The sequence below is a fragment of the Carlito syrichta genome, unplaced genomic scaffold (genome assembly GCF_000164805.1).
Source record: "Carlito syrichta isolate Samal-C Ts95f unplaced genomic scaffold, Tarsius_syrichta-2.0.1 Scaffold115613, whole genome shotgun sequence".
NCBI lineage: Eukaryota > Metazoa > Chordata > Mammalia > Primates > Tarsiidae > Carlito > Carlito syrichta.
This window is the reverse complement of record NW_007059709.1, coordinates 76,100-100,879: the sequence shown is the minus strand read 5'-3', so window position 1 is coordinate 100,879 and position 24,780 is coordinate 76,100. Positions and strand designations below refer to the sequence as shown.

Below are 24,780 nucleotides of genomic sequence, written 5' to 3'. Positions count from 1 at the left end.
CAGCGCCGGTCGCGCGACTCGGGCGGACCTCGCTTTGGGAAGGACCTTCGTTCCTTTATCCGTCCCTTCTCCGACGCGCGTCGGGTCAGGTGCTGGGAGCGCAGGCGTGCCGCAGGCAAGGTCGCCGCGCTCCCGGAGGCGCACTCGTGAGCACCGGCCGCGCGTCCCCGCTGCCTTTCTCCGCTGAATACCTGTGCCGAACGGGCAGCTTGCCAGGGTTCGCTAGCAGAGCCTGGCGAGGGAGAGTGCGGCGCGGGTGCGTCATCTGGTGTTCAGATCTTGGCCCTTGTTCCGCTGATTGTCCTTGGGGCGTGTCTTGGCCTTTTCACACCTCAGTTGCTTCCTTTGGACAGTGAGGGTATGAGCTTGTCTTGAGGTGATACGAAGATGAGCACGTGAAGAGCTTAGAACAGTGCCGCGCACATCAGAAGCACTCGGTGCTGCTGTAAGTGTTGTCATCGTTTCATCTCTGCCAAATTTGGACCTTTGGGGGGAGAGACCACGAAAAGCAAGAATGTCGAATGTGGCTGGGCGTAGTGGCTCCTGCCCGGAGTCTCAGCGCTTTGGAGGCTGACATGGGAGGATTGCTTGAGCCCAAAAGTTCCAGATCAGCCTGGGCAACGTCGTGAGACACCCATCTCCGTTTAAGGAAAGCAACACCAACAAAAAAGAAAGATAGTACCAATGAGCGCTGATAGGCAGGTTGACAAGACCGGTCGGGAGAGACCTACGTACCTGTTAAGTCTTGCAAGAACGAGCCAACTTTTAAGACTGTCGCTAAATGAACAAGCGAAAGAGCAGAGGTTATTAATAACAGATTCTTGTAATAGACACGAAAGTGCTCTGTAAGCTTTTAAGTGTCCTACAGATACTAGGTATTCGTATACATAGCCAAGTGTTAGAGTTTAGGGTGTGGGAGAGGTGAAACTCACCTAAGCTTGGTGAATGAGAATGTGCTCCTGGCTTTTGGGGGGTGGATTTCTTTAAAACTGTGTAATTTAATTTTACACTATCCAGGCGTGGTGGCTCATGCCTGTAATCCTAGGACTTTGAGAGGTGGAGGCGAGAGGATTGTCTGAGCCCTGTATTCGAAACCAGCCTGGGCCACTTGCAAGACCTTGTCTCTACAATAAATCAAAAAATTAACCAGGCGTGGTGGTGCGTACCTGTGGTTCCAGCTACTTGGAAGGCTGAGGTGGAAGGATGGCCTGAGCCCAGCAGGTTGAGGCTGTGGTGACCATGAGCATGCCACTGCCCTCCAGCCTGGGCAGCAGAGAGAGACTCTAACTTAAAAAAATAATAATAATTTTATGCTAGCTTTAATTTGAGCTTGGTTGAGGACAGTAGCTAACGTTTGCTGAGTGCTTTAGGGTTTTACAGTGCTCTCTGACAACACCCTGTGCATGAGGAAGGTATTCTTACTTTACTGATGGAAAAGTAGCTTTAGAGGAGAGCAGTGATTTGCACAAACTAGTGAAATCAGGAATCATGTCATGTGACTCACCTGCTTGGAACCTTTCCGTATAGAATCCAGATTCCTTCCCGGGAACCATGAAGCTCTGAGGGTGTCGAGGCGCCCACCAGCCTCTGCTCGTCAGCCTCCGCCTGCCAACTTCTCCACTGCATCTGCTTGTTTGTGCTGGCCTCCCTACCCACACAGCAGCCATCCTCTGCTTTCTGTCCCTCCAAGCTCTCTGTGTCCTCAGGGTGCCCCCCGACTGCCACTGCTTTCTTGTTTCCCCCTTGGTGCTTGCAGAGCCTGGTGCCTTCCCTCCTCCGGGTTTCCCAGCGGCCTTTGCTGTCTCCCGTCATAGGTAGCACCACAGTCATCTGCCTTTCTCCCACCACCCCTCAGTGCCCGTCATGGCCCACAGGTGTGTGTCTCCGTCTGTCTTCTCGTGAGGCAAGGTCAGGCCTCCGCTCATGCTCCCAACCTGTCCCAGCTTCCAGGAAAGGTCAGCTAAACCCGTAAGGCAGGGGCCAGCAACTTGCACCGCCAGTGCGTTTCGTGGGTGGCTCTTATCTGTGGGATGAGGCTGCTGGCAGAGACAGAACTGACCAGAGGACTTGTGAGAGGAGAAGGACAGTCAGGCTGAGCTCTGGCACGAGCGGGCTGCGACTCGTGTGCTCTCTCTCTGCTACCTGCACGTTGGTGGGATAACGGCACAGCCCAGCTCTCTGCCTTCGGGCGATTTTGCCCACGCCTCGGCCCTTGAGGGGGGCTCTGTGCCAGGTTGCTGTCGCCCAGGCGAGAGGCATGGCCCCCGGGCCTACAGATCGGCTCAGGGATTGCCCCAGGGGTCTCAGGTAACCCTCTGCAAGCAGGGTCTGACTTCCGGAGGTTTCTGGTCCTGGGCAGCCGGGGGTGCCCTGGAGCAGGAGGCTGTGACCGGGCCTGGAAGAGGGACATGGGGGGGGCGAGGGAGGGGTGCTTTCTGTCCGCCATGCTGTCTGCACTCTCACCCCAGGCCATCAGCACCTTTCGACTCAGCTCCCCGACAACGTCCCGGATACGTCCTTCCCTCTGTGGTCTTTTCTGAACCGAACGCCAGGGTCAGTTTGGAGGCTGATGGGCCACTGCTCCCGAGTGGATTTCCCATCAGAATCTGGGTTTGTGGTTCTCCTGCCTCCCTGCTCAGCGCTCTGGCCCTCCAGGGACCCTCTGTGGCAGCACGCCTCTGTCCCTTACCCTTTGTACTGTCCAGGGTCATAGAGTCCCCTTCGTCCTCCACACTCCCCAGGCCTGTGTGGAGCTGGTCCTCGACCCTGCAGTGCTGATCCTCGCCTGTCAGCCTTCACTCTTCTTCCTCTGTCCCTTCACTCTCTCTCCTGCCCCTGATGTCACCCCCTTGCCCTGCATCCTTTCCTGGTGTGCTCCTTTCTCTGCTGCTTTCGGGCAGGGTACTCCAAACCTGCCTCCCCCGACCCTCTGGAGTCTAGCCTCAAGTCTCTCCCTGGCCTCTCCAGCTTGCTGGGCTCTGGAACTGGCCACTTCCATGCCACCCCCAGAGTAGACTGGGGCTGGGCCACTTCTCCCACACCGCTGTGGGATTCGGCAGCTTCGTTTGTTTTTTTTTGAGACCGAGTCTCTCTGCAGCCCAGGCTGGAGTGCAGTGGTGCCTTCATAGCTCACTTCAGCCTCAACCTCTTGGCCTCGAGCCATCTTCCCGCCTCAGTCTCCCAAGTAGCTGGGACTGCAGGTGCCACCGTGCCGGCTATTTTTTGTATGTTTTTGTAGAGACGCGGTCTCATTGTGTTGCACAGGCTGGTATTAAACTCCTGGGCTCCAGCAACCCTCCCGTCTTGACCTCCCGAGGCGCTGGGGCTACAGGCATGAGCCGCAGCACCTCAGCCACCTCCTCAGCCACTCCCCTGCGGCACCTCCCATTCCCTCCCTCCCCGTGAGCCAGTCTTATGACTCTGATGAGCCCTGCATGTCCACACCCTGACTCTGGGGCCCATTCGTGGTCCCACACTGGGGAAGCATGAGTGACCTGGAGGAAAGTGCTGGGCTTGAGATGAGGGGCTGCCTGTACCCTTTAGCAGGTGCTGCCATCCTAGGAGGTTTTTATTTTTATCTTATGAGGGCAGAAGCTGACCGCAGAGGTGAAGCAGCTTGCCCGAGGCCTGTGGCCGTGGGGAGGAGCCGAGTTCCCATCAGGTCTGCTGCAGCCCCGCCGGCTCTTCCTGCAGCCTGCTGGGCGCACCCCCTCCAGCTGCCAGGAATGCTGAACGGCTTGGGACACTGGAGTGTCCTCTGGTTTCTTGCCTCCTTCTCTAAAATAATTGCTTCTCTCTTAACGAGAATGCTAACAGCGTTGCTGTACAGCTCGATGAGTAGAGAGTGAAGTTTTAGAGTAAGGTCCACGCCTGGAGACCCAGAGCTCTCTGACTGGCTCTTACCGGCCTGCCTGGTCCTTCTACTAAACAGCTCCCCCGCAAGCAGGGACAAGCACGTTTTGAGCCCCCACAACCCATTTCCAAACTCTAAAACAACTTTCCTCTGCCTGGTTCTTAGCCCTCGCCAGCTGATCCAGGAAACGGAGTGACTGTCCTCGGTGGCACCTGAGGACTGAGTGTCCGCTCTCCAATTCCAGCATCTCGGGCTGTGCCCTGTTTCTGTGACGGACAGACACAACTGACAGCACCCCAGTGAGAGGCACCTTGTCCTCCCACCCTGACCCGACCTGAGCAGCCAGGGTCCATGTGGGAGGTGACTCGATAATCTTCCTTGAAGAGGACTCGCCCATCCTCAGTCTCGTTTCAGGTCCCTTTGGAGTGCCTGCCTTTCAGTATTTTGGTCCTCAGGTGTTCCTTGGGTCCCCCTGTTTGTTCAGTGTCCTCAGTTCTGTAGGCACTTTCTGCACTCAGTTTCTCCCTCTGTGGACTGGGAGTGTACGCCTGCCTGACTGCCTCGCAGGCCCTGTGGGATGACGAATGTGCTCCCTGCGCGCTGCCCCAGCAGATCATGCTGCTCCTCAACGTCTTGTCTTTGCTGGCACGGTCTGGGCTGTGGGTGGGTAGGGAATCTGAGACAGCCCTGCCCTGCAGGGCTGTCATCCCGAGGGGGTGGATAGAGGGAACGTGATGCATAGAAGAGGGGCGGGCGACGGCAGATGTAGCGGACGGGAGGCTCACTGTGTGGAGGTGGCATCTGGACTGCTTGGTCCTTTGCGCTGGTCGGTGTCGTCCTCGGTGCAGGCCCAGGGAAAGTGAAGCCAGAAGGCCAGAGATGTCCTGGCCTTGTCCAGTTTTGCGCTGACCTGGTTCTCCCGACTCTAGTCTAGGCCTCTGGCACTGGAGCATCATGTCCCGGGAAGTTTCTTTCAGCTCCCAAATGACAGCAGTGGGACATCTAATCTCATTTCTGTACGATGATTGTGCTGATTGGTCAGTAGCAGTTGTGCCGTGTGAGGTCTCCTGATGTCATTTGTTTTTCTGTGGTGATCGTGTGGGGTGGTCAGGAGATGTCGTGCAGTCTGTATGGAGTGAATTTCACTGAGTGAGTCTCTGTTTTATTGTTTCGGTCTCATCTCACTGGAGGGAGGAAGAGGGGGCAGCCTGCTTTTGTCTTCCAAGGACCCCAGGTGTGCCTGGGGGGCAGTGATCACTGCTTTCGCCCAGGCAGAGCTGAGCTGGCCAGATCCAGCCCACTCGGAGAACGGTTTGGCTGGGTCACAGGGGCAGGCTGGAGGTCCGAGCTGGAGGAGGAGCAGACGACCGACGCTCATTCTTGGCTGCGTGGAGGGGGCGGTGCTCAGTCTGGGCCGTGGGGCCGCGGGACAGGGCGGGAGAAGGAAGGGTCTTTGCTGAGGCGGCAGGGCGGCTAGAGCAAGGGCCACCAGGCTGCGTTCTAGCTGAAGGGCAGAGCGTGGCCAGGACCTGGGGGCCCTTGTCCCTCTTCAGTGGGGCGACTCGGGGTGCCGGGAGAAAGGTGCTCAGGCAGTGGGTTGGCTGCAGACGGGCCCAAACAGAGGGGACTGGTGGCTGTCAGCTTGCTCAGCGTGGCAGGGCACACGGGGGCGGAGACCCTGAGACCTACTGCCGTCCTCGGCGGGATGGGCTTCACCTGGGACAGAGTGGTGGCTCTGAAGGCTGCACTCCGCCCGGAGCGTGCGCCCTTGCTTTTGAAGCCCTTGGCCTTGCCCCGGGTTGCCCCAGCTGTTGGTGCAAGGCTGCTGGGGGAAGCCATTACAGGTGACCACCGCAGGCATCTCCTCAGGGGCCGCCATGTGGGGTGTTGTCTTGAGAGCAGAATTACTTACGATGCGTTGCGTCAGGGCACGGAGAGTCCCTTCTCCTCCTGTACCCTGGTAGGAAGCCCGACTGAAACGGGCCACCTCTCTTGCTCAAGCTCCCGCGTCTTGGTCCCACATCCGCCCTCACTGCGCTTGGTCCTGTGGCTGCTCACTCTCTTCCTTTGCCTGCACTGGCAGGATTCTCTTGCCACAGGGCCTTTGCCCTGCTGTTCCTGCTCTTTGGAGTGCTCTTTCTGAGCCCTTCTTCTTCAGGTCTCTCCCTGCTTTTCCTTTGGGGCCGCCTTCCCGACAGCCTGGCCAGCTCCTCTCCCTCTGGTGCGGCACGCCTTGCACCTTTCTAGGTCCCTGCCTTGTGGGGGTATTTGATGGGCCTAGACTAGGTCCAGAAGACCAGGGCTGTGCCTGTTTGCTTCATCCTTGATCCCCAGGGTGCCACGGGGACTCAGGTGTTCAGTGGTCATCTGTTGAAGGAATGGCTGAAAGGCAGGGTAGGTCCATATTGTGGAGGAATAGGGAGCTAGGCAGGTTCTTGAGGAATGACCTCTTCAGGCTGACTGCTTACACAGGGACTGCTCGGGGCTGGGTGCCAGCTCAGAGATGTTTGCTGCAATGTGGGCATGAAGTGCTCAAGAGGAACCTAGTAGGAGCTTGTCTCAGGAAGAGCAGGAGGGGCAGGTGCTGGCAAGGAGTGTGTGGGGTGGCTGGCTGGACAGGTCATGGGCTGAGCGGGGGAAGGAAGCAGGAGGGAGAAGCAGGTGTGGTGTGTGCAGCCAGCAAGGGGCCAGCCTTGTGGGAGCTAGGACGGTGTGAGGGGATGGGGGGCGCCTGGTGGGGGGCCCTGATGAGTGGTCCTGGTGGGTGGGGCCTAGTGAGTGACCCCCTGGTGGGCAGGGCCTAGTGGGTGGCCCTGGTGAGCAGCGCCTGGTGGGCAGTGGCTGTGTCCAGTGAGGCAAAACCCATGAGGGTGCAGGAGATCCTCCAGTCCAGGTGAGACCCCACGTTTAGGTGCAGGTGAGAAGGGCCCAGCTCCTGGGTGGGGCATCACAGCAGTGTTGGGCTAGCTGTCTTGGAACCCACCCGCCAGGTCAGCTCAGCTGGAGCTGGGCGCCCAGGGACAGATACCTAGGACACAGTGTGACAAGCCCTCATGGAAGTCAGAAGGCGGAGGTCAGGAGGCGCCTGTGGCGGTGGAAGGAACTGCCTCCCCTGGGACTAGAGGAAGAGCACCTGCTTCCCCCTTTTCTTTTCCTCCTCCCTTCCAGTGGGCTGGAGGGAGCTTCCGACTGGCCACACTCTGTTCTGCCCGGGTCCTCCCCAGCCTCTGCGGGGCCCTCCCTCATGACACCATCTTCCCAGTTTCCTGAGCCCTCTTGGCCCAGCCAGAGCCCCCTACCCTACCACTGGGAACGCACTGTCCCCGAGCAGTGCTGAGAGATCCAGGTACAGATCTTATGCAGGAGCAGGGGAGTGTTGGTGGACCACCAATGGCGCCATCAGCACTGGCATTGTCCCTGGGCCTGTTTCTGGATGGGGAAATGGAGGAGGAGAGAGGTGAAGTGACCAGTCAGGCCACCCAAGGAGGTTGGGCGCCTGGGCCAGACCACAGGCCCCAAACCACCGTGTGTCCTGTGGATGCCATGCTGGGGGGTCCCTGGGTGCAGGAGACGCTCTGGGCTGTTCTCTGCTGCTCCTCCGGCCCTGAGATGTGGCGCCCAGTGTGTAAGAGGCTGATGAAGACCACCTGTCAACGAGGACGATGCTTGGAGCAGCAGCCAGGAGTGTGTTTCCCGCTGCCTTTGACAGAGTCGACAGATGGCACGCGGCGTCCCGGCTGAAGACACAGGCACCTGGCCCCGAACTGCCGCCCGGGCGCCGTGGATGGTGATGGACCAGGTGCCCCCAGACAGGGGTCCCAATGCCTGTTCATCTCTGCTCATCCCAGGGCGAGGAGAGGGCGTCCCTCATGGTGGTGATGGCAGCAGGCCTGCCTCTGGGGTCTGTGTAGGCCGCAGGATGTCGGTTTATCTTAATCCAGAGGGCACGTGCTTTCCAGCTGGGCCCTTCCCAGTGGAAGGAAGACTGTCTCGGTTCAGGCTACTTTCAGGGGGAGAGATGAGCCGGGAAGGCAGCTGTGGCCGGGGAGGCCCTGCACTGCGAGTGTTCATTCAGGACCGTTCAGTGTGGGGTGGCCTGACACCACAAGGTCGCCTGTGCCCTAGAAGCTGCACTGTTTGTGTTGGGGTCTAGCCAGCTGACCTAGGCATGTGACTGCAACTGATTCTGCTTTGGAGTTTCTTCCCTTTTGGTGAGTTGGAATGGCTCTGTGCCATGGCACTCCCTGTGGGCGCTGGAGACTCCTCTGCAAAGGGGCTCCAGAGGGAGGGCAGATCCCACACTGCTGGGCGTGGCGTGTCTGCTCGTTGCTGGTGCAGGGTAGTGCCCTGCCGTTCCCACGCACATCAGGTAGGCTCCTGTGCTGGCGTTCCACGTGATTTGACTTTGCTGATTTAGTTTTGTTGTTGTTGACTCTGAGCCCCTGGAAAATATCCTTTCATTCACAACCACCCAGGTGGGTTTCTGCAGGCGTGCACTCAGTGTCACCTGCTGTGCATGGCATTGTCCCTTTTGAAAAGGGCAGCTGAGGCAGGAGAACTGGTGAGCACTGTCCCATCCTCGGTGCCAGGGATGGCACGGCTCACTGGTTGGGAGCGACTACGCCTGCCGCGGGCGCCATGTCCACGGGTGGTTGGAGCTTCATTGTGTATGGAAAGGCATCTGTGTGGGGCTGTGGGGCTGTGAGGACCATGGCCTGATGTGTAGCCTTGCCTGCTTCCCCTCCTCTCCCCGTCCACCTGCCCTCCTTCCTAGGCATCATCATGATAACATAAGCACAGTAAGAGATGTAGTATGGCTTCCTGCCAGGGATTGTAGCTCCCTCTCAGTTCAGTACTGTGGGGTCCCATGTTACGGATGGCACCTTGAGGCCCAGAGAGGCTTGTGGTGTGTCCTCGCTGCTTGGCACAGTGGGGCAGTGCCTGCCCGTGCCCGGACCGCTCTCCCCGCCGAGCCCACCACTCTACACCTTGCTCAGGGGCTCCCCGTGTGAATCTGCCCCATTTCCCGAAGGGTCTGCTTCCTGGAGGACGAGGCATGGCTCAGTGGGATAGGAACCCTCCACCCTGGGCATTAACGTCGGGAGCGGCAACCGTGACAGTGGCCTTTCCGCCACTTAGACTTTCGGAAGTGTTCCTTGTCTAAACTCGGGGCTGTGAGAGTGTGGGGTAGGAGAGACTTGTCTCAACTGGAGAAACCCAGGAGACCTCTTAGGGCGGGGCTGGCATCAGCAACGAGGCCCCAGGCCTGGGGAACACAGGCATGTACCACATAATGAGGTTTGCACTCACGGTGGCCGCATGCACGACAGCAGTCCCGTAAGATCTTTTTTTTCTGAGTTGGAGTTTCACTCTGTCGCCCAGACTGGAGCGCTCCTGACCACTGCAGCCTTGACCCGCTGGGCTCCGGCGATCCTTCCGCCTCAACCTTCCAAGTAGCCGGAATTACAGGCACGCGCTACCATGCCCAGCTGATTTTTTGATTTATTGTAGAGATGAGGTCTCGAACTCGCGGGCTCAGGCAATCCACTCACCTCAGCCTCCGAAAGCGCGGGATTGTAGGCTGAGCCACCGAGCCCAGCTCTTTTTTTTCTTTTTAAACAGAGCTAAGGTCTGGATCTGTTGCCCAGGCTGGAGTGCAGTGGTGTGATCATAGCTCATTACAGCCTCTACCATCTGGGCTCAAGCAGTCCTCCCACCTCAGCCTCCCGAGTAGCTGAGACTGCAGGCACCACCACATTTGACTAATTTTTAAATATTTTTTGTAGAGATGGGTCTAATTGTGTTGCTCAGGCTGGTCCTGATCTCCCGGCCTCAAGTGATCTTCCTGCCTTGGCCTCCCAAAGTGCTGGGATTACAGGTGTGAGCTACTGTACCCTAAAATCCTAATACCATATCTTCCCTGCACCTTTTCTATGTTAGACTTGTTTTGATGAGCACCTTCTTACTGTTGTGCCACAGTTGCCTACAGTGCTCAGCACAGCAGCTGCTGCACAGGTGTGCGGTCTAGGAGCGGGAGGCCAGACCACACAGCATGGGTGTGTGCATTGCACCCTTATGTTCACACAACGACAGAATCGCCTAACGACATGGCTCACAATGAAAGGTGGCACTGTTGACTGGGCTCGGTGGCTCAGCCTGTAATCCCAGCACTTTGGAAGGCTGGGGCAAGTGGATTGCCTGAGCCTGCGGGTTCAAGACCAGCCCGGGAAACTTGGCGAGACCTCGCCTCTACAGTAACTAAAATACTAGCCAGATGTGGTAGCATCTGCCTGTAGTTCCAATTACTTGGAAGACTGAGGTGGAAGGATCGCTAGAGCGCAGCAGTTTGACGCTGGGCTGGCTGTGAGCATGCCACTGTACTCCAGCCTGGATGATGGAATGAGACTCTGACTCAAAAGAAAGAAAGGTGGCATGTTGTTCAGTGATGTGGGGCTGTATTTTGTGCCAAGGCAAGGAGTGGGAGGTGCGCCGGGCATTCCATAGGGCATCCGCCGGATGGGGAAGGGGGAGGACCTCAGTGCTGTGTGGGTGTGAGTGTATGTGAGTGCACGTGTATGTGTTAGAGCATGAGTGTATGTGAGTGCCCATGACTGTGTATGTGAGTGGGTGTGCAGGGGTGAGTGAGTGTTAGAGATTAAGAGTGAGTGTGTGTGTATTAGTGTGTGAGCATATGAGTCTGTGTGAGCTTGTGGATGAGCGTTCATGTATGTTTGAGTGCACGAGTGTGTGTTAAAATGTGAGTGTACATGTGCAGTGTGTAGGGGTGAGTGTGTGGGTGAGTGTGTTAGAGTGTGCGTGTGAGAGCACGTGAGTGTGTGTGAGCATGTTTAGAGTGTGTGAGTATGTATGTGTGTGAGTGCATAGGTTGGTGAGTGTATGGTGAGTGAGCGTGTGCTAGGTTGTATGTATGAGGAGTGTGCACGTGTGTGCATGTGAGTGTGGAGTGAAGTCAGCCTGGCACGGCGGGAGGTGGCTGACGACGGGGTGGGGAGGCCGTGTGGGAAGCTGGCCCTCCTGTCAGGACAGGGCTCCAGTTCTCCTCCTTGTCCTTGCTGGCTACCAGCATGTTGGTCTTCCATGTTGGCATGGGTGGCGGCTGACAGGCTGGCTTCCTGACTGACCTGTGCTGCTCAGAGATGGTAGGGCAGCTCTCCGCCCACCATGGGGTCCGGAGTCTCCTGAATACTGGTGCCTGGAGGACCCAGGAGGGGCACAGTGGCGCTGGCAGGCTGATGCTGCCACCCACAGTGATGAGAAGTGAGGCGCCCAGGGAGCTGCCTGACCTATCTTCGGGAACCTGGGCATCATCAGCTGGGAGCCACCACATGGCCAGGGACGAGTCTCAGCAGTCTCGGGCAGGGACGGCGGGCCAGGCAGGAGGTATATGGGCAGGGATGGGAGCGGGTTGGGATGTTGGACCCTAAGCGACCCATGCGGGACGCAGGTTTGAGAAGGCTCAGAGAGCGCTTGTGTGAGGTTGGGTGCAGTCTAGGAAGTGGGTGCCCTCAGAAGAGGTGGCAGGTGCCTGCCGTGTAGGACTCACTTGCCACTGGCCACCCGTCCCCTCGTGAATGGACTGCTTTCCTGGGAGTCCCTCTGAGGGACCAGGTGACTGATTGGGCTATTCTCTGAGCTGCCCAGGAGGAGCCATGTCCGGGGAGGTCAGTAGCGGGGAGGGCTGCGGGGACGTGGGGCCACATTTGCTCTGCAGCAGCGTTTCAAGGGGTGGCAGGAGCCGGCTCCTTCCTGCCCGATCCCTCCCTCTCCCATGGCCATCCTCAGCACAGCTCCCTGAACCCGCATTGCTTCCCTCCAGGGCCCATGCCTCTGTGTTTTCCCTCCTCCTTCCACCTCCGTTGCCAGCCTGTCTCCCCTCTTCTGTGCAGCCGACCCTGGCTGACCCTGTCTCCCTAGCCAGGCCCAGCCGCTGTGGGTTTCTGCTTCCCAGGTCTCCCTGCTGCCCTGGTTGTGTGCACACACAGAGCTACCATCTGCCCTGTCCCTGCATGTGGTGTGTTTTGTTGTGTCTGATGTTCTCCACAAGCCTGGGGTAGGGAAGGCAGGTGCTCAGCGAATTGAGTTCCGTCCATGGGGACATCCCAAAAAAACATGTTCGAGGGGGAACCAAAGGGGTAAAAAGGCCAGGCATGGTGGCTCATGCCTGTAGTCCCAGCTACTCAGAAGGTGGAGGCAGGAGGATTGCTTGAGCCTAGGAGTTCAAGGCCAGCCTGGGCAACATAGTGAGACCCTGTCTCAAAAAAAAAATTCTTTTTTTTCAAGTAAGTGAAAGTTAACTAGAGAGGAGCTGGCATGCCCCCTTCTCTGTGCATCCACACCTGCGTCACTTTGTTCCCCCAGCCTTGTTCTACTAGAGGTCTACGGCTGTTTCCCCATGGCCTCCTCCTGGGCCATCCTTCCTGCCCTCCTGTGACGGATACGTACTCAGTCACCCTCTCCCCTGTCTTGGAGATGACATCCCGACTTCTCGGCATAGACCCTGTTGTCTGGTGTGTCTACTCCTCTGCCTGACTGCAACTGTGCTGGGCTACCCACAGCCTTGCTGCCTTCTCTGCTCCAGCACACCTGGCCAGCCCTGCCCCCTGCCCCAGAGCCCGGAAGCCCCATGCCTGCTGCCACCGTGTGCCAGGTAGCCCTTTGAGCCCTGGTCCTGGGCTTACTCTGCCCCGTCTCCCCCTAAGGCCTGAGCTTCATCGCATATGCTGTTGTGTTCCTGGTGCCACCTCTGTGCACATAGTAAGTATTCACTGAGGAAGCAAATGAGTGGATTCCCAAGTCTCTGGGGGGGGTTCTGTGAAGGGTCGGGGAACACAGGAGCTGGAAGTGGACTGGCTTAGAGGGGAGTTTCTGGTGACAGGACGCGTGTTCCCTTGGAGCCGGAGAAGGAGAGTGATGGGGGTAACAGGAATCACCACAGCCTGCAGCTGACGCGTCAGAGCCAGGACACTCACCCTGTCTCCAGCTGCCCAGGGGTGTGCGGCGTTCAGACTCTAGGCCACATCTGTCTGGTGGTTCTCTTGGCCTCCACGTTAGACAGCTTTCCTTAGTGAAGTGAGAGAGCAGAGCACAACCCAGAGGTGTGGAGGAAGCCAGGTGGTCTCTCTTGGAGACCTGGGGCTCAGCCTAGGCCAGCATCCTCCTCTGCGGGGTGAGAGGCATGCCACAGGGAACCCTGTCTCTCCCTTAGTTCTGTCTTTGGGAGGTAGGCAGTGATCTCCAGGGAGCATGAAGCTTCACACATGGACTCTGCTCAGCACTGGTGGGGATGCTTTGCAGTGCTTGTGAACTCCCACCGTTTTTGGCTTTCCTGGCTCTCTAGGCCAGGGCTGCAGGCCTCACCCGCTCACAGGGCTGTGCCCAGTCCTGCTTGAGTGGAGGAGGTCCTGGGCCAGTGTGTTCTCCTCCACTTGTGGGCCTCCTTTCGGATTTCTCCTTGGCCCCCCTCTACTTCTGCCCTGCCTGCATAAGTAGCATGTGCTGACCAGGAACAGCAGAGCATGCAACGCCCAGCAAGCTAGACCCATGCCATGGAGTCCCGGAGGGGGATGTCATGTGCCCAGATCCCGCAAAGCTTCTGGGGTGCTCTCCTTCCTCATTAGCTGATGGATGGCCACTGCCCCGACTCATAGACAGACTGCCGTTGCCACTGCTGTGGGAACCCACTCTGTCCCTGGAGATGGCACAGTTGACTGTTGACCTAACCAGTCCTCCAGGGTGCCCACCTTCACTGCCTTTGTTTTCCCAGGAGGTGCCTGCGGCCTTGGACCCTCTTGGTTGTGTGGGAGGCATGCAGACTGCCTTGTTGCTGGTGAGCTTCTGGAGCTCCGTGTGCATTTCAGGTCCCAGACCCCACCAGGTGTGAGCTGTGCAGGTGCTTCTTCCCATCTAAAGTTTGTCTTTCATCCTCTCACCCAGCTCTTCACAGAGCAAACATTTTTAGTTTTGATGGGGTCCGATTTCTCTCTCTTACCTTTTAGGAATCAAATTTTCGGTGTCTAAGAACTTTTCGCCTTGTCCCAGATCCTGAAGGTTGTCTCCTGTGTTTTTTCCTAAAAGTTTTGTATTGTGTGTGGCGTTTGAGACTGTGGTTTGCATTGCGTTGATTAGTATGAGGTGTGAGACTTAAGTTGGGCTCCTCTTCGTAGACGTTGGCCACTTAGCACTGATCGCTGAAAGCCTGTCCTTCCTTCTCAGTGCCTTTGCACCCTTGTCAAAGGGCCCACTGACTTGTCTGAGTGGGTCTGCTTCTGAGGTCCCCGCTATCTGTCCATGGCTGTGTCTGCCCCTCCTGGCACTGCACTATCTCAGTTACTGTACTGTGGAGTGTGTCTTGCAGTCAGGGAGCCTGATTCCTCCCACTTCCTCTTTTTTAAATTGCTTTAGTGGTTTTAGTTCCTCTGCCTTTCTGTATATACACAGGGTGCTGAAAATGTGTGTACGTGGTTTAAGAAAGGAAACAACTGTATTAAAGTTGTAATACTCAATATATACCGATAACAGACAATGCGTACAAGTCACATTTGACTTGTGCAATTACAAGAGGTACTTAGAGTGATTACCGTCAGCATCCAGACGCTTTTGATTACAACGAACACGTCAACACTAGCATGTTGACCAAAGTGTCTGCTTTTATTACAGCGCATGCTGTTTCGAGTCTTCCCGAAGTACCGCCAGTGTGGCTGGTTTTCTGTGGCACACCACATCCTTTAAGGTCCCCACAGGTAGAAGCCAAGGTGTGTTGAGTCAGGAGAATGTGGGGGAAACTCAACTACACTGTTCCATCCCATTTAGACCGTGCTTTATCAGACCAAGCTGTTTTCCCCACAGACTCCTCCTTCCCTGTGCCATGCTTAGAGCCACACTCCGTGCTGCACCCTTCCGTCAGGGCCGTCTTCATTTGGTGCAAGCGGTCATTTTGGGACGAGCACGTTCCATGCTATTTTCAGTGTGCATTGTGTGCTTGTTCTGCCAACCACTATCTCGCATGCACGCTGTTTGGTAGACTTGCGTGGCAGGCGTGTAAGCTGCTCCAACACCACAGCAGAAGAAACAGAACTTGCTGCTGAGCGAGGCCTCCTGGATCCCCGCCTTGTGCTCGCCACACACAGGACCACACGTCTCAAACTCATTATGGATGCATGTAGATGCCAGGTGTGTCGGAGGCTCTGTTTCTACTCACACCCCCGTTGTCAGTGTACTTCCACAATGTTCTCGAATTTCGAAAAACACTTCAAAATGGTCCTGCGCTCCTTGAACAACAGCCGTGCTTCCGCCATTTTCTTTGACTGCCTTGCCTGCTGCGTGTCGACACTAGCTTTTGTTTGATTAACACCATCTTTTGAGTGAGCGTCATACTACACATTGCTACTGTAATTCAATTCGACTTCAGAAAGTAATACATAGATAGCATCTCTTAAAATATGTATACATTTTTTTTGGCCTCTTCAGTATTTTAGAATAATTTCATCTGTATCACAAAACATCCTCAGTCCCAGGGACTTGGGGCCAAGACAGAGGGATCACTTAAGCCCAGGAATTCAAGTCCAGCCTAGACAACAAAGTGAGACCTCACTTCAAAGAGACAAGAATCTTGCTGGAGTTTGGTAGGAGTCTCACTGGACCGGTGTATGAGGGGTGGACTTTTGCGCCTGCATTGCCCCACAGAAAGGCTGGGTTGGTTCATGCTCCACCAGCAGGGCCCCGGATGTGAGTTGGCACCTTTTCCAGCCTGCACGGCAGCTGTCTGTGACTTCGCCACCCTGGTGGCATGCGCCGGCACCTCACTTGTTTTCTGAGACTTAGATCCCAGAGAGCCAGAGCACTTCCCCCACCCTTACTGCCCCTCTTCCTTTTGAGTGGCATTCCTCTCATTTTCTCACTTTTCATTGGGACATCCGTCCTTTTCTTTGTGCTTTAGAGAAGCTCCTTCTCACTCCGCAAGTCTCTGTCCTCGCTGTGGTTGCCTCCTCTGGCGTGAGGCCTCCGCTGGGTGCTGGAGAGAGCTGTCTGCCTGCTCCCAGGAGGCTGATGTGCCCCAGTGTTGTCCTCGGGCCTCTTGAGTGTGTGAGTTGAATCTCCATCCTGCGTGCCACGGGACTGAGCGGGGTGTCCTCACTGCAGTCTAGGGGCAGCCCCGGGAGGGCTGGAGACATGTGGAATGCTGGTTGTCAGGCCCGCTGGGGGTACCGCAAAAGTGCAAGGGTCAGCCAGCAAGCACGCCTCTGGACTGTGTCTTACATCAGCTTCTTTGCCTCAGTAGGAACTCGGCCCGGGCTGTGCCTTAGTGGTATGGGCCTAACTTCCTGCAGACTTGGCAGCGTTGACACACACAGCTGTCACGAGTTCTCAGCCTTCCTGGGGAAAATGGCAGGTCATTGGGAACATGGGTTCCTGAGCTGACTTATGTGCTCAGACAGAGCCTTGCATTTTTACCTCTTCTGTGTAGTAGAATGCACCATCACGTGATCATGGATGTGCATTTTCCCAGCGACTGCGTACGTGAGGCTGGCCTGTGGCCCAGCACCCGGCTGTTGCGCCCAGGTTGTCTTCGCAGGTCCATAGCCCAGTCGCTGCCCAGGCACGTGGCACCTCAGTGCCATGACTGGTTGGGACAGCATGCAGCGTTGCTGCATTCCCTGGACCCTACACTCCCTGCAGTTCCTGCAGTTGCCAATAACGTCTTCACTGCATACCTCTGTACTGTTTTCCTCAGCAGGAACTCAGCCCGGGTCCACCTCCCAATCCCTGGCCTTTGCCTTGGGCTCTCTGTGGGGTCAGACGTGGGTGGTTGCTCTCAGCACACAGTGGGCTCTTTCCAGCAGCTGTGAGGGGCAAGGCCTCTGTGTGTGGGCCAGCAATGCAGACCACCCTGATCAGGGAGTTTGTGGCACTGGCAGCGTGTATCCTCAGCTCTGTGACATCGGTGGGCAGCTTACAGGTGAGACTCCACTGTCCCAGGGAGGCTGGGGCTGGAGGAAGTGTAGCTCAGGTCTGGTATTCTTCCTTCTTCTCGCTTCTGTATCTGCAGTGCCTGCTGGGTGTCATTCAGTGAAATCCCCCCAGCGGCTGCCATCCTGGGTCGCGCTTATGGACCCCGGGGGAGGAAGGGCGGTGAGCTGCACCCTGAGGTCTCCCATTGGCTGCGGGTCTTTGGGGATCCCACCGCCTTGGTGGATGTCCCTGAACACGCACAGCAGAGGCTGAGGCTGAGTTGTGTGTGTCTGCGGCTGGACTGGCTGGGCCTCATCTCTCCTGGTAATGGACCTTACTCTTGGTCGTTTGGGAGGCTGGAGACAGATCATTCGTGACCCTGTGTGCCCCTGATACCACAGCCCTTTCCACGGGGGTTGTCATACCTTGGAAACCTCCTTCTCTTGCTTTCCACGGGACCTTTAACCCACTGAAGACGGGTTAGACCTGTACCCTGAAGCTCGTGGGAAGTCCCCTCTGGTCAAAAGTGGACCCTCTGGGGCCTGTGAGCCAATGGCGGGAATGTTCTGTCTGGACCGGTGCTGTCACCCTTACTGGCTGATGCAACAGTCTGCCGCTGCCTTTCTTGACCCTGTTCCTCTGGGGAGGCGTTTGGGAACACACTGGAGTGTCAGGCCCAGGAGGTCATGCAGGTATGACGGCCGCACACCATCCCCTCATGAGGTCAGTGGAGCCAGGGTAGTGGCTGCTCCCAGGCCTTCCTGGGCCACTCCCCCACGACCACATCCAGCAGGGTCAGCGGACTCAAGGGAGCAGCCGGTCAGGCTCATCTCCGCCTGTTCCTCTCTTTGGGTCTTGGGCTCTCATGTGCTGCCCGTCCTGCCCTGTCTTATGCCCCTGGTTTCCCTGCCTTTTCCGTCTTCCCCTTTCTCCTCCCTCTTTCTTCTGTCTGACTCTCCCGCCCCAGAACTCGGCTGCTTCCTTTTGTCTTGGTGTTTCTCTCTGCACTTCCAGGTCTTTGCGTGTCTGCAGGCGCTGATGTCCCCAAGCCCATGACCCGGACATCACCTCTGGCTGGAGATGGCCCCTTCCATCGAGTGTGCATGTGTTGGGTGATGTTGGCTCAGGGCCAGGGGCCACAGCTGGAAGGAGCCTAGGTCTGGTTTCACTGGTCACGAGGAGCCACCTGACAGCACTCTGGGAGGTTTTCTGTGGACCCTGCAGTCTGCCTCTTGGCCATCTTCTTGTCTCCAGGCTCCTTGCCCTGTCGCTGTTCCCACACGCATTCTGCGTAGGTGGGCGCCATTGTACATTCTTCGCTTTGTGTCGCAGGTTGAGTTAGTGATGTTTTGTGCTGCTGTTCACATCGCGGAATAAGACAGCAGCCCTGCTAGCCAGGATACCAGTGACTGCTCATACCCCCTTGGGCGCGGGGCACACTCCCCAGGCCCTCTTCCCCACCACAGTCCTGTGAGACTGGGAGGAGAGGTGCTGAGCTCAACGGGGAGAGTGTGGACTTGTGCTGGCCAGTCTGGTCTGGGTGTGGCCTCAAGTGACCTTGTGACCCTGGCTGAGACTGTGACCTCCTCGTAACGGTGGTGTCTTTGGTGTCTTCGGGCTCTGCAGGGCTGGACGTGGCAGGTCTTTAGTGCTGGGCTGAGGACCTTGACCCTCCTGCTGTCAGTGGCCGGCTTTCCTGCAGGGCCAGTTTCTGAGCCGTCACTCAGGCAGCTGGAGGAGGACCACGGGATGGGGGCGGGCGAGCCCCAGCCAGGGACCCGTCGTTGGAAGCCTTCTCCTGGTGCTTGATGACATGCAAGAAGCTCCTTCTCTGTGCTGGTGCCAGAGAACCCTCTGGAGGATCGTCTTGGTGCCCTGCGCTCCTGAGTGAGCGGAGATCCCATTGCTCGGTGAAGAGTGGTCGACAGTGGGGCTAGGATTTACTAAGGATGCTCGAGGGCACTTTTCTGAGGCGAGTAGCATATCATCTGTCTGAAGATGACCGAGTTCTGTCTGGAGAATACGATGTGTATGCATTTGGACTCTCACTAGTGGGTCTTCGTAATGACAAGGGGCAGCATTTTTTCCTCAAGAGAGCATGTCCCCTGTGACCAGTATCTGTGGTTTTATTTACAGATTCCCTCTGGAAATCCATTATATGAATCTTACTACAAGCAGGTGAGTCGGACCCGTGTCCTTTTAGCTGATCTAGCGCGTGAGGAACTGGAAAGCTGGTAGGCACCGTGAGAAGTGGCCTCTGTCTGCTCTGCTCTTGGGGTTGTTGGCCAGCAGCCGGTGGGGGTTGCTCCTCCCACAGCTGCGGTGGCTGCAGCGTCGTCTCACTCTCACTGTCGCAGGTCGACCCAGCGTACACAGGGAGGGTCGGCGCGAGTGACGCGGCGCTGTTTCTGAAGAAGTCTGGTCTCTCGGACATCGTCCTCGGGAAGGTGCGTGGAGGCCAGCTATGCTCTTCCTTGCGGGCCTCATAGCTCGCTGCAGCCGGGCCAGCCTTCTGGGCGTAGCCTGCTGCCTGTGAGCCTCTGCAGCCCTTACTGTCCATAACGGTGGCCACTGGCACCATGTGGTTGCAGACAGAAGACTTGAGTGCTCGTTGGAGTCTTGACAGTGTGGGAGTTGATGTTGGAGGTATCGGATGTCACAGAAACACAGGCTGTGGGGCTGAGGTGACCTGGATGTTCTCTGGGCCCTGCCCTGCCGCATGCCCCTGGGCAGATGCACAGCTCGGCATGGTCACTCTTGCCCTGCAAGACTGCTTGTCTGCTTGGCCCTGCGTAGGTCCCGGACATGTGTGGGTGGTAATTGCTAGTTGTGCTGACACTTGGGCAGCGGTTACCAGGCATGCTCACGAGCATTTTTGTGTTTCTGCAGATATGGGACTTGGCCGACCCCGAGGGGAAAGGGTTCTTGGACAAGCAGGTATGTTCAGACATGCCCATGGCAAGGGGATGGTCTGGGTCAGCACCCCGGCCAACTGCCTCCCATCTCCTTCCCGTGTGTCTGCTGTCAAATGTTATAGACATAAACACAGCTCACAGATGTAGCACGACACTTGGAGCCATCACTCAGGTCATCGTGTCTTTAATACTGTGTGATTCAAGTGTTGTCAAAGTGCTTTATTTTGAAAGAATTCTAGACTCTCCTGGACATTGCATAACTAGTTTGGAGGGTTCCTGTATATCTTCTGTCAGCTTCCCAGTGACAACCTCTTTCATAACTACAGCACCATGGTCAGAGCCAGGAAGTAGATGTCGGTGCAGTACTAAAGGCCCGGTTGTGTACATGCTCTGTTTTTGAGGCTGTGTGTCTCAGTTCTTTGGAATTCTATCATTTGCATGGATTCGTGTAACTCCCCCAGGCAGGATATAGGACTGTCCCAGCACTCCAAAGAACCCCCCTTCCTGTGGCCCATGATAGTTATACTGTAACCGCTGGCAAGCTCTGGTCAGTTCTCCGTCACTGTCATTTTGTCATTTCAAGAAGGTTCTGTAAATAGAATTTTGCAGGGTGAGTTGAACATCTCAAATCCAAAAATTGGAAATTCAGGGTGCTCCAAAATCCAAAGCTTCTGGAGTGCTGACACAGCACTCGAAGGAAGTGCTCACTGCAGCATTTTCACAGCAGGGATGCTGCACTGTTAAGGATAATGCAGACTGTTCAAAAACCAGAGACATCCACAGTCCCACACACTCTGGTCCCAGACATTCCAGATGAGAGATGCTCACTCTGCACTTATGAGGGGTTTTCTATGTCGTGGACGTGAGCTGTGTTTGTCAGCCGTGCCCTGAACTGGTTTGGAAGCGATGCGGTTTCTGGTGGGCTGTGGGCATGGCCCAGACCATGGGCAAGGCCGTCTTCGCTGTCGCTCCCTCCCTGAGATGCATGGGCACGGCTGGGGGTGGATATTCTGGGGATTTGTGGAAGGTGCCTGTTGGCTCTGCGTATTGAAGTTTCCCGAGCTTACTTAGTCCCTTTCTTCCTGCCCCCCATGCCCTGCCTGAGACGGCCTGTCAGAACTATTGTCTTGGAAGAATAGTTCTGAAACTGCCTGTTTTCTTGGGCCAGTTGAGCAATTAAAATTAGGTGACCCTCAGGTCTACTGAGTCTGGAGGCTCAAGAGGAGGGTGGGGGCTCTAGGGTGGGAGGTAGGTGGAGAGGAATGGAGGTGACTGATGGCTGGGTCAGATTCTGGGTGTCTGAACTGTGGGGGGGCACTGGGGGCACAGAAGGGTTCCAGTCCGTGAGGTCGAGGAGGTCCCAGGGAACCACAGATGTAAATTCCCAGACAACTGTGTTTCAAACCACATTTAAGAACTCAGCACATATTTGGTCCATCATTTATTGTCTTAAGCGGTGTCACCTCCACTACTTTATGCAGTCTAGCATCTTCTAGATGTTGGGGGCCATTATTTTGGGAAATGCATCTGAAATTTCACAGTGTTCCGGATGTGACTGGACATGTCTGTTTTGGCGTCGTCACCTAAATGGCGTCCCTGGGTGAGCCTGTCTCTCAGTGGCCTTTGCATGGTCTTCATTGTTGAGGTGTTATCCATCCTCTCGCGACTGGAGACAGCCCCCTCCCTCGTTGGCTTGTGGTATTTACACCTCCCTTTCTGGATTTGCAGGGCTTCTATGTTGCACTGAGACTGGTGGCATGTGCGCAGAGTGGCCACGAAGTCACCTTGAGCAATCTGAACTTGAGCATGCCGCCACCCAAATTCGTGAGTGTCCATGGCCCTCATGCATGTTCTTATATATTTATCACTGTATATATGGGGGGACCCAGAAAAACCCAAAATTAATTTGTTTAAAATTGTGTATTGTTACATGTTTAAACATCAGTCACCTTCAAAGTACTTTCTGTTTGATGCAGTACACCTAGGGGGATCCTTTTTCTACCACTCAAAACAATTTTTGGACTTGTCCATTGTGATGCCTTTTAGTGCTCCTGCTGTTTTTTTTTTTTTTCACTTCTTCCACGTTGGCAAATCATTTCCCTTTGAAGACTTTTTTCATCTGGGGAAACAAAAGTCACTTGGGGCTGGATTGGGTGGATAGGGAGGGCGGGGCATGGGGGTCATGCCGTTCTTTGGTCGAAAACTACCAAGCACTCCGTGTGGTGTGGGCAGGCACACTCTTAAATCACCCATCATGAAACGGACAGATGTGTTGGAAGCATCTCCAAGAAAAAATTGCTCACTGAAGCCAAACTGCCTCTCACAGCATTAGCTGGTACACTGATCCTCGAACACTTATCTAGCAGGGGAAACCTATATTACCAGGGGCCTGCCCTTTAAAAAGATAATTCTGGGTTTTTTTTGGTCCTCCCTAGTGTGTGTGTGTGTGTGTGTGTGTGTGTGTGTACACACATATATAATTATATTTATAATATGTATGTTTGTATATCTATCGTTCCATGTTTTCTCTCACCTTCTTTTTGTTGTTGAGATGAAATTCACCTGATTTAAAATGAACAATTTTACCAGCTTGATGAATACAGCAAGACCTCGTCTCTACAAAAGAAATTAAAAAAATTAGCCAGGCATGGTGGTGCCTGTAGTCCCAGCTTCTTGGGAGGCTAAGGCAGGAGGATTGTTTGAGTCCAGTAGGTCAAGGCTATGGTGAGCCATGATCATGCCACTGCACTCTAGTCAGGGCAACAGAGTGAGAGAGAGCCTGACTCAAAAAAATAAATAAATGAGGTAACATTAGCAATTTTAAAGTAAACAATTCAGTGGCGTTTACATTTGTAATGCCGTACAACCATCACCTCTGTCTAGGTCTATAACCCCATCTCCATTTAGTAATCACAATGCACAATTCCAGTCTCTGGCAGCCACTATTCTGACTTCTCTCTATGAATTTGCGTGTTTTGGACATCGCGTATAAATGAAGAATGTAACATGTCCTTTTGTGTCTGGCCTTTCTCACTCACCGTTATGCTTCTGAGATTCATCGTGCCATAGCCTGGGTCAGGGCTGCATTCCTTTCTGTAGCTGGGTCATATCCCATCTTCTGTCTCCATACATCTATTGATGGACATTTGGGATGTTTCCATTTTTGGCTGCCGTCAGTAGTGCTGCCATGAGTATTCACACTAGGATTTGTTTGGATACCTGTTCATATTTTTGAGTCTGTACCTAGGAGTGGAATTGCTGGGTCATGTGGTAGTTCTGTTTAACTTTCTGAGGTCATCTCCATTTTGAAAGTGCTCTGAAATGTGTATCCTTTCCAGTAAACCTGCTCTCCTGGATTTTAATTCCGTACCAGCCACAAAGGAATGTTTCTTTCTCTTCTCAGCACGACACCAGCAGCCCTCTGATGGCCACGCCGCCCTCCGCGGAGGCCCACTGGGCTGTGAGGGTAAGTGAACAGGGACAGCTCCTTGGCTGTCCTCCACGTGGAACTGTCCCAGCTGTTTAGGATGTTGTCCAGAATGTTTTACAGGCCGATCGTGTCATCTGTTCTGTCTCAGTGTGAGGGCTGCAGAATTTGGACGAAACACGTCTTCAAATGAATAGCTTCTGAAAAGGCTGTGGCCCTTCACTGTGACTAGGAATTGCCTACTCGGACAGCTAGTTTTAGGAGGGGATTCTCAGAAGCCTTCAGTTTGAATCTTGCTTTGTGGTTTTTGTGCTCATGTTGGTTATTGCAGGAGGGAACTGTGAGCGCTTGCAGGCATGAAGACCCCATGTCCGCCACTTTCTCCCCTGTTTCCAGCCAGTCTGCATATCGTTAGGCTTTCCTCCTGACGTGACTGCTTTGTGAAAGCTGGCAGTGTTATTTTTAAGATGGAGGTTCCCATGGCTGGAAGATGTGGTACTGCTTCCAGGAAGGAAAGCATGAGAGATGTCTTCTCATAGGTGAATCCCCCTGAAGGAAGTGAGCTGGGAGGTGGAGATGTCCCCAGATAACAAGTGGCCTGCTCGCCGCTGTTAGTTTTCAGAGGGTTGTCACGTTCCCCTGTCTCTAATGTAGCCTAAATCCTGACGTTAATGGCACTTGATGTAAACAAGGACAAGCTCCCCCAGGCAAGCGCTTTGGTCCTGTGTTTACGTGGTTGACTTGTGGTTGACTTGTTCCCCTCGTGGGGAGGCCATGGAGGGGGGCGCCTGTGCAGGGACAGGGCACAATAGGCTCCACGTGGTGTCGCTCTTGCATCAAGCGCTGGGCCAGCGGCAGCCCCCGCCTTGAGGTTTCCGAGACCCCAGCACGCTGCGGCCTTGGAGGAGCTGCTCAGCCACAGACACGTGCCCAGGAGAGCCTGTTTCTTACAGTGTCATGGCGCTTCCCGACAGGGCTATGGTCCAGACCTCCCTGGGAGAGCTGCGGGCTGAGGGACCTGCCAGGCCTCGCACAGGGGGCTCAGATGAGGACCCAGGCACTGTGGCAGGGTGGACTGAGGGCCGAGTGCGTTTGCGTTGTGGACATGCCTGGGCCCCTCAAGAGCACAGGCTCAACACACCTGGCGGGTGGGAGGGTCCTGGGTGCCTGAGGCCTCAAGTGTGGCTTGCAGCACACACAACTGCTAGTGTGTGACTGCTGGAACTCTGCTCTCTTATTGGGGATGCTGTCTTGTTCTCTCTTTCTCTCTCTTTTTTTTTTTTTTTTTTTGAGTTAGTGTCTAACTCTGTCTTCCAGGCTGGAGTACAGTGGCATGCTCATGGTTCACCACAGCCTCTACCTCCTGGGTTCAGGCAATCCTTCTGCCTCAGCCTCCCGAGTAGCTGGGACTACAGGTGCATGCCACCATACCCGGCTAATTTTTTGTTGTTGTTGTTGAGACAAGGTCTCCCTGTGTTTCCCAGGCTGGTCTCAAACTCCTGGACTCAAGTAATCCTCCCATTTTAGCCTCCCAAAGTGCTAGGATTATAGGCCACCATTCCCAGCCTTTGCTCTTAAAAAGTGTAAAATTTGGGCAACCCCCTCGAGTCCCCTCC

The 24,780-nt window shown here is 55.5% G+C and overlaps 1 protein-coding gene across 2 annotated transcripts in view; it reads left to right on the top strand.

Annotated features, from left to right (window-relative positions):
• Window positions 1-18,955: 18,955 nt before the first annotated feature.
• EPS15L1 (epidermal growth factor receptor pathway substrate 15 like 1) overlaps window positions 18,956-24,780 on the top strand; it is a 61,245-nt gene continuing 55,420 nt past the window's right edge. For both annotated transcript variants that reach the window (XM_021706043.1, XM_021706040.1), the window contains exons 1-5: window positions 18,956-19,000; window positions 19,180-19,269; window positions 19,712-19,759; window positions 21,466-21,561; window positions 23,141-23,203. In XM_021706043.1, the coding sequence (XP_021561718.1) occupies window positions 21,544-21,561; window positions 23,141-23,203 (81 nt within the window). In that variant the 5' untranslated portion in view covers window positions 18,956-19,000; window positions 19,180-19,269; window positions 19,712-19,759; window positions 21,466-21,543. The remainder of the gene's footprint in view (window positions 19,001-19,179; window positions 19,270-19,711; window positions 19,760-21,465; window positions 21,562-23,140; window positions 23,204-24,780) is intronic.